General features: G+C 41.2%; 1 protein-coding gene across 8 annotated transcripts in view; it reads left to right on the forward strand.

Moving 5' to 3' along the window:
* LOC136421919 (rho guanine nucleotide exchange factor TIAM1-like) overlaps positions 1 to 15,954 on the forward strand; it is an 86,246-nt gene that overhangs the window by 63,280 nt on the left and 7,012 nt on the right. For all 8 annotated transcript variants that reach the window (XM_066409527.1, XM_066409532.1, XM_066409511.1 and 5 more), the window contains 10 exons: positions 8,380 to 8,484; positions 8,937 to 9,012; positions 9,372 to 9,473; positions 11,603 to 11,736; positions 12,089 to 12,212; positions 12,576 to 12,703; positions 13,161 to 13,313; positions 13,963 to 14,031; positions 14,651 to 14,776; positions 15,236 to 15,344. In XM_066409527.1, the coding sequence (XP_066265624.1) occupies positions 8,380 to 8,484; positions 8,937 to 9,012; positions 9,372 to 9,473; positions 11,603 to 11,736; positions 12,089 to 12,212; positions 12,576 to 12,703; positions 13,161 to 13,313; positions 13,963 to 14,031; positions 14,651 to 14,776; positions 15,236 to 15,344 (1,126 nt within the window). The remainder of the gene's footprint in view (positions 1 to 8,379; positions 8,485 to 8,936; positions 9,013 to 9,371; positions 9,474 to 11,602; positions 11,737 to 12,088; positions 12,213 to 12,575; positions 12,704 to 13,160; positions 13,314 to 13,962; positions 14,032 to 14,650; positions 14,777 to 15,235; positions 15,345 to 15,954) is intronic.

Raw genomic sequence — 15,954 nt, forward strand, 5'->3', positions numbered from 1 at the left:
AATGTGTCAAAGGGATTAGATTTAAAAGGCTTGATCGGTTCCGTCATCTCGCAGAGGTTACGGGAGGCGATGGTTACGGGAGGCGATGGTTACGCGCCCCGGCCGCTACTACCCCAGCCAGCCGACCAAAACCTCTGCTTGGAGAATAGTTAAGGCGTTGCCGTGCGGATCGGGAGTTCGGGGCTCGAATCCCGGGAGCGGCGTACTCGCCCCTTTGATTTGTGGATAACAATTGAAAGGATTTAGTTTGGTTCTGTCAACCAGCTAGCAAAACGAAATTTCTGGCAAACTTCTCAGAATGGACAGTTTTCAAGTCTTTAAAGATCCATAAACTGATGGCTAATTAATCCCAGATTGTTTCCAGCACTGCCTATATAGGCACTGCCTATCTCCTCTCAGACTCTCCCATGCGTTGGGCTTGGAATTTTCAGATGGATATGTTCTAATATGAGTTCAGAATATCATACAGTAATATGATTTCGGATAGAAAAGCAAATAAAAATGAAAGGTAAGTTTCAAACAGACTACTCCCACAGCATAACTTGCACTCCTAGTGGCCAGCCTGATGGATACCACCCCCGGGGAGGGGGTCATTAACCTCCACCAGCCAGAGATTGTGTAAACAATCCCACAGTACATGTGCAGTAGAATAGAGCAGTCTTCAGAGACCATCTGTGCACCACTGCATGAGTGGGTTAGAAGATTAGAAAAACCATCCAGAGGCCCTGCATTTTGCCAGCTTTGAAGGCTGTGTAAGAAAAGTCTGCAGAAACGTCTCTTCCTAAAATGATACAATTACAGGATGTGAATCTTGCTAAAAGTCCAAGAGCCTATTAAAATAAATAAAAACATTTTGCCACTGTGAGTACTACCATGATCACCAAATTGTCATCATTACTTAGTGGAATTGTATTACTGATAGTGTTTAACCTAAAACATTTGAAAGTAGACATCACGATTGAAAAAGAAAAAAACACTGCTCATTTTAAAAGGCCTTTTTTTCCTTACTTGGTCCAGAGCTGTAAAGTCTGTAATAGCTGATAAGGCCATCAGGTGGTCCTTCCTTGCCCTAATTCCACAAGCTGGTGGTAAGAAAACTCTTTGCCGGGGCCCAGCGCTTCAAGCTTTGGGAATGTGTGTTCAGGCCCAGGGGGGTCCTCTAAAGTAATTAGTCATCCAAGCTCAGTGATAACATCTTCCTAGGGAATAGCCCCTTGCCTTGCATGTACAATATTCCTCAGTACATGAACATATAAACATAATTTTCTCATTGAATCAAGCAAGTCGTTTGACAATATCAACTCAAATTTCTATAAATTTAAAACATTGCAAATAGTCAGATGGATGTCTGTATGGGTGGAGGCACTACAATCTACTATCTCCTTTTCCTTGTGTCAATAATAATTTCAGCAGGGGTTCCTCCCAGATGAGGAGACCAGACAAGACCGGGGCTGAGAGTCATTTGCAGGCTTTTTGGGCAGAGCAAGGCTTTATTTTTGGCATGCCAGGGCCAGGGCCGGATTCTTTTTGCACAGACACAACCTTTCCAGCATAAGAACCTGGCCCATATGTTAGAATTGCGAATCAGTACTCACCCCGAGAAACAGCAAGGGTTGTGGATGGCCGCAAAGGAGGCAAACTCATGTATAGGTTTGGGATTTTACACAGCAATGTTCCTTTTTTATCTACTTCCTGTTCACGGACAAGTTGCAAAGACTCACAACGAACATTTGTTTTGACTTCCATTGTTTCTCACAAACATTTAATCTGGCATCCATTGTCAAGTATGGACAACAAAGCCACAATATCATCTACATATGATTTGGATGAAATGTGGGGTAAGACTCTTGGTCCGAATTCTTCTTTTTCTCACTCATATATCTTGTAGTCAGTGGCAAGGAATCATTTCAAGCTGCTACTACAGTTGGCAGTTGGCAAGTCCAGTAGTAATGGAGTGGGCGGGGTGGAAGGAAATGGCTTCCCCTCCCAATCAATTAAAAACCTATTAACAAGTCATCCACTCTCAGGATAGATAACATAAACAACCGCTGTCCATTGCAACACAGGAGAACCCCACAAGGAGATAAAAAGAGATTGTTAATCAAAGGCAAGTGAGAATTAAAGATGTTTTCTAGCCCTTGCCAGGGCCTATAAATCCATCTATTCTTACAGTATGGAGGGGCATGGAATGGCTAAAGGTATACATAGGGAGAGAACTGATCAATTAATCCATGTAGACTTGCCATACTCCTTGAGTGGCTGTCAACACATAGGGAGAGCATCATTGAATATAGAGTTTTGGTGACACAATAGGGGGTTGAAAAATGGTGAAGAATAAAGTTCTTCATAAAGCTTATGCAATGGGCCTAACATATAATTACTATTGTTCACTATCCCAAACAGGTTTTGGTAGGTGCTAGGACTTTCCCTTTTTTGAGATATTGATTGTTTAACGCTGTGATGTTATCTAAGTTATATAAAAAAAAGCGTATTAACCCACAGGTGACAGTTGTAACGATTCATGTATATCAAGTGATGCTAGGCATGCGGTCTACCTCTGTTTGTCCCGATTAAGCTAAATGTCCTTAATAACTATGGTAGCGTAAGTCAACATGTTGACGTTGACTTACGCTACCAATGCTACATTGTATGTGCTTATAGTTCAAAGTCAACTGAGTCATTATAGATCTATGTTTGTCTGCCGAAGCACGCCCAGGCGTCGGCAGGGCGTCGATAGGTTTATCAACGTTTGGCCGAAGCTCGGACGGCGTTTGCCTGAGCTTCGGTCGGTTCCCGTATGGTGAGAATCATAGCATGTATGTTAAGTCGACGGGTCTGTTGATATGTGGCTCCTGTGATGGCATTTGATCACAAAATTCTTGTTAATGCTATTATATTGTGACAGGGCCCTAACGGTTGTCCGTACATTCAAGTGCACTTGAGATGCATATTGACATTTTTCTGCTTTCAGGTAAAGTTTGTAGAAAATGAGTTGTATTCTACTTTAACACATTGTTGTGCAGATTATAGATTATAATCTATTCTATATATAGGTTCTAGAGCCAAAGAAATTACTCTTTCGGCCGCAAACCCTAGATAATCCCCAAAAAATGTTAATAAGGAACCCATGCGGACATGAGTATACGCACACGTGTGCTTTTCAAAAGGTTTTGGAATGACACAAGGATGGGCTTTTGAAAGCAGGTTTTAATAAAAGCTGTAGGCTGTATGTAAATGTGACTTAACCGTTTCCCATTAGAAGGACAAAATTCTCTCAACTGTTCTGAATTGATACCCAATGTAACAACAGACCCAGTCTGATGTGAGTACTTTTTATGATAATTAATATCAATCTTATCAGAGTATTTCTAACATTTCTGTAGATTTCTAAGGAAATGTCTGGAAATCTACACAAACCATCTTTCGACTTTATAAAAGATCTTAAAAGTCTCAACATTGTCGTGAAAGATATTGAGCTGTAGCACAAAATCTTGAGAACTTTCAAATAAATCTTCAGTTGCTATTTTGTTTTTAACTTGCTAAAGGAACAATGAGCAACAATGATCATTATAAAATGAACGTTGAATGTATTTTTCTTTTTTATGTACTTGTCTATGCATGGATGCCCCGCATGATGGTGAAATGGCAGAAGATGGCATAGTTAAAATCAGTTAACATTTCATGTAACTGTGGGCTTTTCCGCACGCCATCGGACGCATCCGAATTCAGAGTTGTTGCGAGTTATGTCATCCTAACCTGGGAGCCGGCAGAAGTTGGCAGACGTTAGGCGTGACGTCATTCTACATGTAAAGCCCCGGTCACAGTAAACTCACGTCGTACCTACGATGGGGTTTCTTCCGTCATGACAGCGCCGTACGTCGTACGTTTGGGAAAAACTGGGTGCAATAGTTAACACATACAAAGTGGTGGTCACATATAACGAAGGTACATCGTACGATGGGTTTTTTGAGATTTCCTAGGTCAATCGCAGGTAAATCGCACGTAAAAGTAGCCATCGCCGAGCGTCCTACGCCGGAAAATACAGCTAAAGATGATTTTGAACATGTTCAAAATGTTGCTTCCGTCGCCGTACGATTTTTATTGCCCCCAATACAGACTTCACTACGGCCTTCTTTTTATACCAATGAGGTGAAAAATGTATACATTTCGACCGTGTTCTGATGGCTTCAGTTTTCCCTGATATTGTCGATGTTGTTGAAAAGTGCAGCCACCAGAGCACAGTGGCAACTGGTGTACAGCGCGCCCGCTGAAGAGCCTGCTTTCAAGGCTACGATTTTCCACGTGCCAGATCGAGTATCGCGCACAGGTGATGCATACGATTGTTTCATGGCTATACACACGTGGGTTCATAATCAGATCAGACCTCATTCCCTGAAGAACCTACCCAAGGACTTATGGCGTGACTTCTGTGATGAGAACTATACTTTGGTGTCACGCTATCTGAAGCTGGCAGACGCCCGGGAACAGCAGCACAACAGCAGGACGACTAGAACTGAGTTTTTCATTGATATCAACGATTGCTTTATGTTGTAAACATATCATCCTGTATCTCTTAACGAAAGAAAGATACTAAAAAGACTTCATTTTGCAGTTTATTGCTGTCACATGCACTTCACTTTCAGAGAAATCCATATATCCGTACATCCCACTAAAGATATGTATCAAACCATAACGAAATGTTGTGCTCCATGATCAGTTGGAATGTTTTCGTTTCACCTTCGTTTTATTTCTTTACTTCTGATTGGTTGTTTAAGGCAAATTACTGTAACGTTTTTATACATTCGAAAACAAAACTGAATAAGGAGGCGTTCTAATACATTAAAAGAATAAGGATGCGATGCAACAAAACGTTATTTTGTCCAAGCCAGTTTGCCCCGGATGTGAAAGGGTGATTTGTAAAGATTATTTCATTAACATATCTTGATGTTGAGGGGTGAAAAATAAAGTTACTAGAAGACATATCTTTATGCTTATGCGTCCCTGTTGTCATAAACTTAAAACAACTGAAGCCATCCTCACCGCACATATCTATACATGCAAATCGGCCTATATCATATGGTGCTGCCATGGTAAGGAACCCACAGGGCTATTGTAGTACTGTTTCAGATAGACTCTTAGCTGTTTTCCCTCTGTGTTTGCCACATTTCCCCCCCCCCCGCACATTTCGCATCTCATCCAACATCCCGGCCTGCCTCCATGCCCCGGGGACAACTTGTCCCTCTGGCCCCTCTTCATCCAAGTCTCTGTTTTGTAAGCCTGGGTACCTTTCTCTCATGAGATTATGCAAACATATAGCAGCGCTTACTATGCGCTCGACAGTCCTTGGTTTCTGTAGTAGTCCCCACCACACTCTCGAGCCAACTCAATCAAAAGTGTGTCGTATTGGATCCACGGCCTCACCCACCACCTCCGTCGCCTTCTCGCATGCTGTCTTTCTTGCAGAGCCCTGATGAGGGCTGCCAAAATTACAGCTTGCCTTCCCTGTACTCTATTTAGCTGTAACTGCAGCCACACCAGCCTGATTCTTTCTGGTGGCATCACCATCTTGCAAAGGTCATATGAAACGTGCATACATATGAGATGAGCGACACGTGACAAATCGCACGACGTCGGAAAATTTTGAACATCACCCGACGCTCTGCGATAGCTGATTTTACCTACGATTCACCTGCGATTTACCTGCGATTTACCTGCGTTGTACGGGAAAGGCATCGTACGTGCATCATGCTACCCGTCCTGTAGTTGAAAGCCTTTTTCTTAATCACAAGATAAGCAATATTCTAGTATTTCATAGCGTAATGGGTATCTTCTAGAGCGTTTGCAAAGCACGTTCAAACAGAAATTTTAAGAGCGCCATGGTCATTTGAAATGTTTTCATATAACTGTTACATGTACGTCCCGACAGACTTCCACTGAACGGTGATTAGAAAAAAAAACTGATAGTTCCGTGTTGTTTTCTGAGATTCAAGATACTTCTAACTGGAAAGTTTGACAGCGCAATTAAAATAATTCGAATACAGACCCTGCTAGATAGACCTTAACTAAATCGTCTCGTTTAGGAAAGTTCAAAATTCCGTGTTTTTTTTGTGTGTTGATGACATGGTAGGAAGATCAAGACTTAATCAAAAAGACTTGTTTTAACATCACAAGATATCCATGATTCTATAGCAAGTATGCTGTTATATGCGACGGATTACATGAATTGCGTTTTGACAAATTGCATCGTTTGACAATTGACGGAAACTTGGACAGCATGGATTTCATGCACGCCATAAAAAACGGCTGTTGAACAGTCTTTCCTTTCTGGAAAATTAATAGTTCCGTGTTATTTTCTAACTCCTAAAAAATCAGTCAAACCTGCCTAGGCGACCACCTTTTCAACGTGACCACCTGGCCATGGCGACCGCTTTTTCTCGGTCCCGAAAATTTTCCCCATAGGCACAAGCATTAAGCGGCCTGCTCAAGGCGACCACCCGTCCAACACGACCGCGACTGCCACGAATTGGGACCGCACAGAGCACAATCCCTGCTCATGGCGACCACATTTTCCGGCGTGTGGTGACATCTAGTTTTGCTGTCGGATTTCGTGGAAATGTTTTTTAAGACCTTGACAAACGAATTGCATCCCTGATGTCGAGACACTATTCCGCAACCAACAAAGTTGTTTCGAGGTCAATCGGTCCATGTTTCGCGAAAGGTCATTTTTTAGCGAAAAATGCTTTTTTCGTCTCTCTCGACCAAATCAAGTCGTATTGACAAACGAGATGCATACCTGATGTCGAGACGACATTCCGCAACCAACAAAGTTGTTTTGAGGTCAATCGGTCCATGTTTTGCGAAAAGTCATAACGGCCTGTAACAGTGTGGTTCAAGCGCCACTAACTGACCAGTCAAACTGGTCCGAACCTTTTAGCCTAGCGGTTAAGGCCTGTGGACTAGTGCGCCCGGGTTCGGTCCTCGGAAGCGAGGAGACTGTTCTACTCGCCTCTGTGTTTCGGTGGTTCCCACACCGACCCTGTGAGTAATGACAAAATGTGCTGCACAGGGATGTCGAACTCGGAGATTTAAGGACGAATCCAATAACACGGGAGTTGTGTAACAGTAGTTAAAGCGCCTCCAACTGACCAGTCTAACAGGTCCTGACATTTTGGCCTATTGGTTAAGGCGTGTGGCCTGTGAACTAGCGTACCTGGATTCGATCCCCGGAGCCTGGGTACTGTTCTGCTCGCCTCCTTGTTTTGGAATGTGTTCGAGAATTTCAAGCCTGGTATATATATCTTCTATTTTGCATCAGCTTAGTAGGCTAGTGTGGCAACTGGTTATATATATTACATCAAAATGTAGTTCAAGCGTTCTTTAAAGCTACCCAGTGATGCCCCACTGTATTAAGTGGCAATGACTTCCATCTCTCTCATCACGTTGGGAGCCATGCAATGTTGTGAATAAACAGTTTTCCATACATCACAATCGAATTTCACTCAGCTGTCCCTACGATTTTCACCCTTTATCTGATGTAAAGGATGTAGCAATAGTGGGGGAAAAAATCAATACCTCCATCTCTTCAGTGCATGGCAAATGTCTCTGTTGATCCCTCAAAAATGATATGACGGATATGCCATTCACGGGTTGTATGTGAATAGTGTGGCTTAACCAGCATAGCAATGTGACCGTTAAGTTTTTCCCATCAACAGTACAAAACCCTGTTGAAACGGTCTCAATTAACACCCAATATAACAACTGAACCAGTCTGAGTGCTTTTCATATTGATATATGTCAGTAGTACAAAGCAATTTCAACATTTCTTTAAAGATTGCTTCATCAATCTTGAGATGTTTTAAACAATATTGAGATTTTTTAAGAGACATCTTGAGATGAAGCATCTTACATCTTGAGATTTTTTTCAAAGCATCTCGAGATGCTATAAAAAATCTTGAGATGTCCTGAAAGCAACTCGGAAAAGTCTTAAGACTTTTTCTTTTTCATCTTGAGATTTTATGAAACATCTTGAGATGTCTATAGAAAATCTCAAGAATGTCTCATAAAGTCTCAAGAATGTCTCATAAAATCTCAAGATTAAACATAAAGTCTTGAGATCATTGGAATAAATCTTGAGATTTCTTCATTTTCAACGAAGCGTGAAGACCCCCGCTGGGGGTCATTATGATCCGTTGTGTATCAGAGAAGTGTTACACAAAATATTGGATATGTACCTTTAAGCTGTAAATGGTTAGAAGCATTAGTCCAAAGTGCTCTGCTCATTCCAATATTAATCTGCTCGCTGTTAGTAATTTATCTCTTAGCTTTGGGACTTCCGGTATGTAAAATAAATTCTTACCAGTAAACCCCTTGCTTTAACAGAAGCGCGGAGTCGATCCTCGTGACCACTTCCTGCAGCTGAAACAGTACGGTCCTGACGGAATGGAGCTGGTCACACCGGACAGGAAAATACTCATGGACAATCTGGTCAGTTTTACACAAGATCTTACTCCCAAAAAAGTTCCCAAATCGCTTTACTTACCATGACTAGACAGAAAGATCCTTATGGACAACCTGGTCAGAGGGAATACAAAATGTACTTGCAGAGGGAATACAAAATGTACTTGTTATTCAGATGATTTTTAAATTTGAAACAAAAAGTATAAAGTTTTTTTAAAATGAAGGATGACTTAAGACGTTAAAGATGATAGCTGGAAAGTTCTTACAAAAGTTGTAACCACAACCCCCACCCCCACGACAACCACCCCCGATGCCACCACATTGAATATGACTATAACGATAGGTTTAGGAGTTCCAAAGCTGTCATCCTTACAGAGCAGTCTTGATATTCAAATTTGATGTTCAAAACGATTTTTAAGATTCAGCTAGAAGCTACATTATGACACTGACACAAACCTTTGCGTTGTTTACTATAATAGGTGTTTGAAGAAGTGGTCGTTTCTCCCAAGTGTATCTACCAAGTGGAGCTGGCAAGGGAACCAACAGGAAGTTTTGGTGAGTAGTTGTTTTACTTTTAAGGATTTTTGAAGTTCAAAGTTCTGATCAGAACTGCAAGTTTCTTAATCCCTCTTAATTGTAAAAAAGTTACCCGCAACCTTACAAGCCATGATAATTGCAAATACATTTTTTGTATGTCATATTGCGTTGAACCCAAGCCAACTTGTTAGAAAATTGGAGTGTGACTTTGCAAAAATTTTTGATATTGTAAGCAAGGATTTCTGCTAAAAGTCATTGAAAGACAGAGAGCACTTAGAATGAAAGGGAATTATAGTAGAAACTATCCTTACTACAGACATGAATTAAAAACCTGATCATCTGACTGCTAGTTAACATTGTTTGCTTGTACCTTTCAGGTTTCCGTGTGGATGCAGAGCTTGGTGCAGATGGGGAGATGGAAGATGAACTGAGGGTGTTTGTGTCAGCTGTAGAGAGGGGAGGACTGGCTCACCAGAAAGGTACCTCTAAACCTCACTTTCTCTGCTTAACCCTATTTGTCCTGTCTTCTGCAACGCTCATATTTATCATTATTAAGATTTTTGTACCCTTATTCCATACACAATGTAATTTAAAGCACTTGCCCATATGGCATCGTATGGCGCAATCTGTAGGGCGTTTCGCCCAGAACCGAGAGGAATCGAAACCACCGGTATGCCCCGATGTTGTGCCCTTGAGAAAGGCACTTTACACGAATTTCCTCACTCCACCCAGGTGTGAATGGGTACCTGACTTCAGTTGGGGAAGGTCGTATTGCGGTCACCTGCTGGCTCCGAATGGCAGCCGCCAGACCCTTGCGACAGTTTCATAAACTGAAAGTGTGCAAATATGTATCATGTGTATTATTGTGAATCATGTGATTGTAAACCCTGCAGCAATTCAGCATTGGCTGCCATTGCATGGGTAATTTCGAACCAATAGACCAATAAACCATCTATTAAATACCGAAAGGTTTCCATCAGTCCTCTGATCCTTCAAGTCAAAGCCTTTGTTATGTCATCTGAAAAGATGTTGACTGAACCAGCAACAGGTCAAAGGCACCCAGTAGTCATAGCTCATATTTGAGGAATGCCGATAATGTCCCAACAATATCTCAAAACTCGGTCGTTTTCATAATGTCTATTAGGGTTTTCACTTGTAATATCAAAACGGACTTCGCTAAACAATTAAGAAATCCTTACTAGAAAAAATTTTCAAACAGCCATTTTTTCCAACAATGAATTTCAAGGCCGATTGACTGTACATGTACATGAGGGCCTGCATGCCCCTTTTACGTAGAGCGTAATCGGCCGTTTTAATTTTACGTAGAGCGTTGCCGACCACTCCATAATTTAGCGTAGAGCGTAGGGAGGGCTTTCTGAATTTAGCGTAGAGCGTAGGGAGGCTTTCTGAATTTAGCGTATTACGTAGCCGGCCCTCCTAATTTAGCGTGGAGCGTTATCGGGACCCCCCCCCATGCAGGCCCTCGTACATGTACTTACCAATGTCACAGGTGGTCGAGTTTAAGAAAATTGTGTTGTTATTCATGCTAATTGCTGATAGTGAAATGTGGCGGTAAAGCGGTCAAACCCCGCATCGGCTTTTTAGCGAATGCCCACAAACGCCCACTCTCGCGAACTCCGCGCTGCACGAATCTAATTTTTTTTGCTTGGAATATGTTCAGGTCGTGCCCCCATTAATTAATCCTGAGTTTCAAGTCAATCCATCGATCTGAAGTTAAATAAAGCGAACTTGAAGATTCTTACCTGGCTTTTTAGCGAATGCCCAGCAAAAAAGGCTTTTTAGCGAATGCCCACTATATCAGCCAAAATATCGGCCATCGTGACACGGGCGCTAAATCTAACACCATAAGCATGTTCAACTAGTTGTCCCCTGAATGTGTACTCAGTTTCCTTGCTGTACACGCCTGTAAAGTTACTTTATTTTACGAAATACACGGCGTGGGAACCCACTGCCCCGGACGAAAGAATCCAATATGGCGGCTCATTTGCATATTTGGGACAGGTTACTAGCGGCCTCTACCGCGAATACGTGCCGCGGGCCGCGCCGTGTATTTCGTAAAATAAAGTGACTTTACAGGCGTGTACAGTACGAAAACTGAGTACACATTCAGGGGACAACTTGTTGGACATATTTATGGTGTTAGATTTAGCGCCTGTGTCACGATGGCCGATATTTTGGCTGATATAGTGGGCATTCGCTAAAAAGCCTTTTTTTGCTGGGCATTCGCTAAAAAGCCAGGTAAGAATCTTCAAGTTCGCTTTATTTAACTTCGGATGGATGGATTGACTTGAAACTCAGGATTAATTAATGGGAGCACAACCTGAACATATTCCAAGCAAAAAAAATTAGATTCGTGCAGCGCGGACTTCGCCAGAGTGGGCGTTTGTGGGCATTCGCTAAAAAGCCTGTCCCGTCAAACCCCATATCATGACTGAGGACGAAGTATGACCTTTTTTTGTTAGCTAGTAGTGCAATGCAGCTTCACCACGGTTCGCATATTTTGACAAAGCACACCAAGTCATTCCTACTCTTCTTGATAAGCGTGTTGGGTTCTTTTATGCTAATAGTGCATGTATGTATGTTTCAGATGTGCTGGCCGGAGATGAGGTCTTGGTTATAAACGGCAGGGTTGTTTACGACCTGGACATGATCTACATCGAGAGCCTTCTGCAGGGTCCTGCACTCACCCTCACCCTGCGCACCAACCGGCCTGAGTCTGAGGTGTTTGTTGTTTGTTTGTTTATTTGTTTACTAGTTGCAAGTTGCAAGTTTTCTGTTTTCATGATTTTTTTTGGCTAAAATTAAAAAAAAATCTGTTAAACAGGAAATTAAATTGGTGTAGCCTGAGAGTGGTGGGATCTTTAACATGCTCAAGGTCTGGCTTTACGTCCCTTCTGAGAGGACGTCCCTAACCAAAGCTAGGTACTCATTTCCACCTGAGTCAAGTGAGGAAATACATGTAGGTGTAGGCCTAGCCCAAGGGTATGATGCAGGCCTGCCAAGGATCCAAACCCAGAACCTATAGTTTCTATAAGTCAACAACACTAACCGCAGGACCACCCTGCCACCTCAGGTTGCCTCGCTGCATCTCCGCACTACCGACATGCTCATCGACCAGCTGATTTGTCCGCCACCTCCCAGCCAATCAGAGTACGAGGACCCGACCTTAGATGACCTCATCATCCCAGCTCCCACCGGTGAGTGATTTGATTTGCCTTAAAGTTTATTCTATTGTTTTTAGTTTGTATCCTTTAGTTGCTTTTGTTTCACTAGATTTTTAGTAACCATAGACAGGATGGTTTTTTTTACTTTTTATTGACAAAATGGCCATGCAAGAGAACCATAATTTTGGGTCAACACTTTGCTATCTTGCAGTCACACACTTTTAATTTCTTGCCGTTAACAATTTACACTATTTCAGCCACAGACCTTCTCCTTTGGATTCGTGACTCAACACTGAGGCTTGTAAACCTAGGTAATTATAAAAAGAGTCATTCTACGATTGAGGAAAAGCCTTTTCTGAATGTTTTATTCATTCTCCGTGTCTTTTTCTCACACAGACTTTGACTTCAGCCCCAGAGACGACTCCCCTCGGTCCAGCATGCCCACCTCCCCCCTCCAGGACCAGTCGCCATGGCAACAGTCTCCACGGCAACAGGGCAGGCAGGACGTCGATTCTTTGTTACAGGTCAGTCTCAGCTTCCCCTATGGTTAGCCTATTGTCGCCTATTTTTATGGAGTAGTCATTCTCTTAATAATGAAAGTCATTCTCTATGAAAGTCATTCTCATTCTCTAAGAAATTGCAGTTTTAACTTTGATGCACATTAGAAATTGCAGTTTTTACTTTGATGCAGATTAAACCATAGCACTGTCCCGTCAAAAATACTGCAACTCTTGTATCATGCAAGACTTGTATCAAAACAGTGATGGCTAGACCAGGAAGCGAACCACCAATCTTTGTATCCAGAAACTGCAAGACCCAAGACACCATTTGAGACATACATAATATTATGTATAACAACTATTGAATGGTCAGGAGAGGGGTCCTTTTTCTACCATCTTGCACATACAATACACCTGTAAATGTCTTTGACGATTCTGTCTTATCAGAATCCTATTGATTGTTTGTGTTTGTTTGTTCCAGAGAGCAGATGAGGTGACAGACCTGTGTCGCAGCCACCACCACTCAGGGAACACGTCTCCAAGGAGGTTCAGCGTCTCCAAGGAGCTGTCCAACTGTCAGAAACTCAGGAAGGTCATTCTGGAGCTGGTCACCACTGAGAAGACATACGTCAAGGTCAGGAAGTTTTTGTACTTTTCATCTAACTTTCTGCACTTTGAACAACTAAGTTATGGACAACGACTTTGTTTTGACATTTTAACGTTTTGTTCTACTAAATGTTGTTCACTTTTGTCTCCACCTGACTGAATGTAACATGTCTTGTCCTGAGTGTCCTGCTGGGCACTCTTGAAAATCAACTTTTATAACTTCAAGTCATGTGAGATGAAATAGATAAATAGATAAACTTTTCATACAAGTCTGTAAAAACAATAAAGCACAGTACATAATGTCATGTACCTCTGCCATTATTGCCTGTAGTGTTTCTGTTACACTGTATCTTCTGATTAATGACAACTGTTAGTAATGATTTTGTTTTCAAGCAATGCCAACATACGCCAAATAACAGTTATTCAAGCAACTGGATATGATTTTGGAAACGGTCAGACGTTTCAAGTAGCATCCACTACTTTTTGAGAAGACAATTTTAGATAGTCCAAATGGGAAATGCCAACATAGCGTCTTTCATTACAAATATCATAATTCAGGACTACATAATTGTACATGTGGAACTTGCTTTCACTGATATCAAACGTTCAATGCTTTGACAAGCACATAACAACAGAAAGCTTAGTCTTCATCAAACCATATGTTGTGTTACCCTCAGGACATGGAGTGTCTACTGGACAGATATCTTCACCCACTGCAGAACGAGTCATTTCTGTCACCTGATGAGGTAAGGAGGGCTTACACATGTATCACCTCAAGTTTCATAATACTGTATTATTCCACAAAATCTTTGATTCTTGATAAAGACGAATTAAGTCAAAACCGGTCGAATTCCGTCTCAGCGCTGTCATTATCCCAGAGCTACGAATGATTCCACGAAATCTTAAAGTGTAGTCATTATGATATCATGAATGTCATCATACAATGCACTTGCAACTCATTTATTTCAATGTTTTATTTTACCAGTTGACTCATAGTCCACTGTCTATTGTTCTTGTTGAAAAGAGCATGGTAACAATTTTCCTGGGACATCCAAGCAGCATAGTGTCTGTATTTCTTAGTCATGACAAGTGATAGAATTAGGATTTGCTGGAGACTTATGAATAATTAGCTGGATCGGGATGCTTTTTTGTTAAACAATTCTTTTTCCATTATCGAATTTTGAACATTCTATGTTCTTAACAATCAAGCAATCAGTAGACTGGTATCTAAACCAGTACCCTTCCCATCCCCTTCTCAAGTATCAATTGCTTAGTCCAGTGGTTAATTCTGTAAATTCATTGTTATGTATCTATTTTTTTAAAGTGCAATACAAAATAAACAATAAACACCCCTCCTCTCCACAGCTTGAGGCTCTGTTTGGGAACATTGAGGAGCTGGTTCAGTTCCAGAGGAAGTTCCTCCAGGCTCTGGAGGACAGCGTTTCAATAGAACCCGACTTTCACACCGTGGACTCTCCCACTAAGTTTAGGGTAAGGCAAAATTGTCTGGATCTAACTACACTATATCTGCGAATTCTTACTTTTTTGTCTAGTCACGTACATGTATGTTTGAACTATATACAAGACTTACCAGGTCTTTTGTAATTCAAATATTTTGTTTAAACCGTTGACAACTCTACCCTTCAGTTAAACTTGGATCCAAGAAACATATATTTGACATTGACTACTCAGATGCACTCTTTAAGTTACAACAGCTGGCCAATTATCTTGGCAAACTCACTTATATTTGGCATTGAAGCTTGTCTGTTTTGGTACATGACATGCTTGGAGCTTAGATTATGCTTGGACCTTAGATTATGAATCCACCTCTAGAAAATAGTAGAATATTGAGATAAAACTATATTCATTAGTTAGTACCCTAATTGTCACTGTTTTATTTATTTGTTTATTTGTTTGTTTATTTGTTTGTTTGTTTGTTTGTTTGTACAGAAAACGCTGTTCTCCATCAGCGGAGCATTCCTGTATTACGTGGACCACTTTAAATTGTACAGTGCCTTCTGTGCCAGCCATTCCAAAGCCATCAAAGTCCTTGATCCTGGTAAGTGCCCACAATTCCATACAATCATAAACCATGACTTTGGAACAATGAATAAACTTGACTGCCCAAAAGTTGCTATTTCATACTTTATTTGGCCCTTTGATTGCCAAGTCCTCTGTTTTAGCAAGATTTTCTGTATTGGACATGTATAAATGTACTACAACCAGTCTGCTCAAAATTTTGTTTCTTCTGAGACAAAAGGAAGTGCTAGATATCTCAAAAGAGGCTGTTAGTGGCTGTGTGACTTTGTAAAGTTTTAAATTTTTGTGACAAGTAGGATTTCTTCTTTTTTTGACTAAAAAAGACAAATTTTGTCTGATATCGGATATCTCTCATCAGCAGGTGTTGAATAACTGTAAATCCATTGTAATAATATTGCAGTTGGTAATTTTAGCAGTTTGGGGAAAGTTGAGCAGTTCACTGCATTTGATTTTAACGGTGGGAACAAACATCACTGTCTCAAATGTTAGTCGTCAATTATTTGCGATCATGATGAAATTTCAGCAGTTGACTAGCTAGAATTAAGAATTACAGTAATCATTTCCCTATTCCACAGCTACATGTATGGGTGATGTTTTGATTTCTGTACAATTTACGTGTAAAGACATAA

Source organism: Branchiostoma lanceolatum, chromosome 1 (assembly GCF_035083965.1).
Source record: "Branchiostoma lanceolatum isolate klBraLanc5 chromosome 1, klBraLanc5.hap2, whole genome shotgun sequence".
NCBI lineage: Eukaryota > Metazoa > Chordata > Leptocardii > Amphioxiformes > Branchiostomatidae > Branchiostoma > Branchiostoma lanceolatum.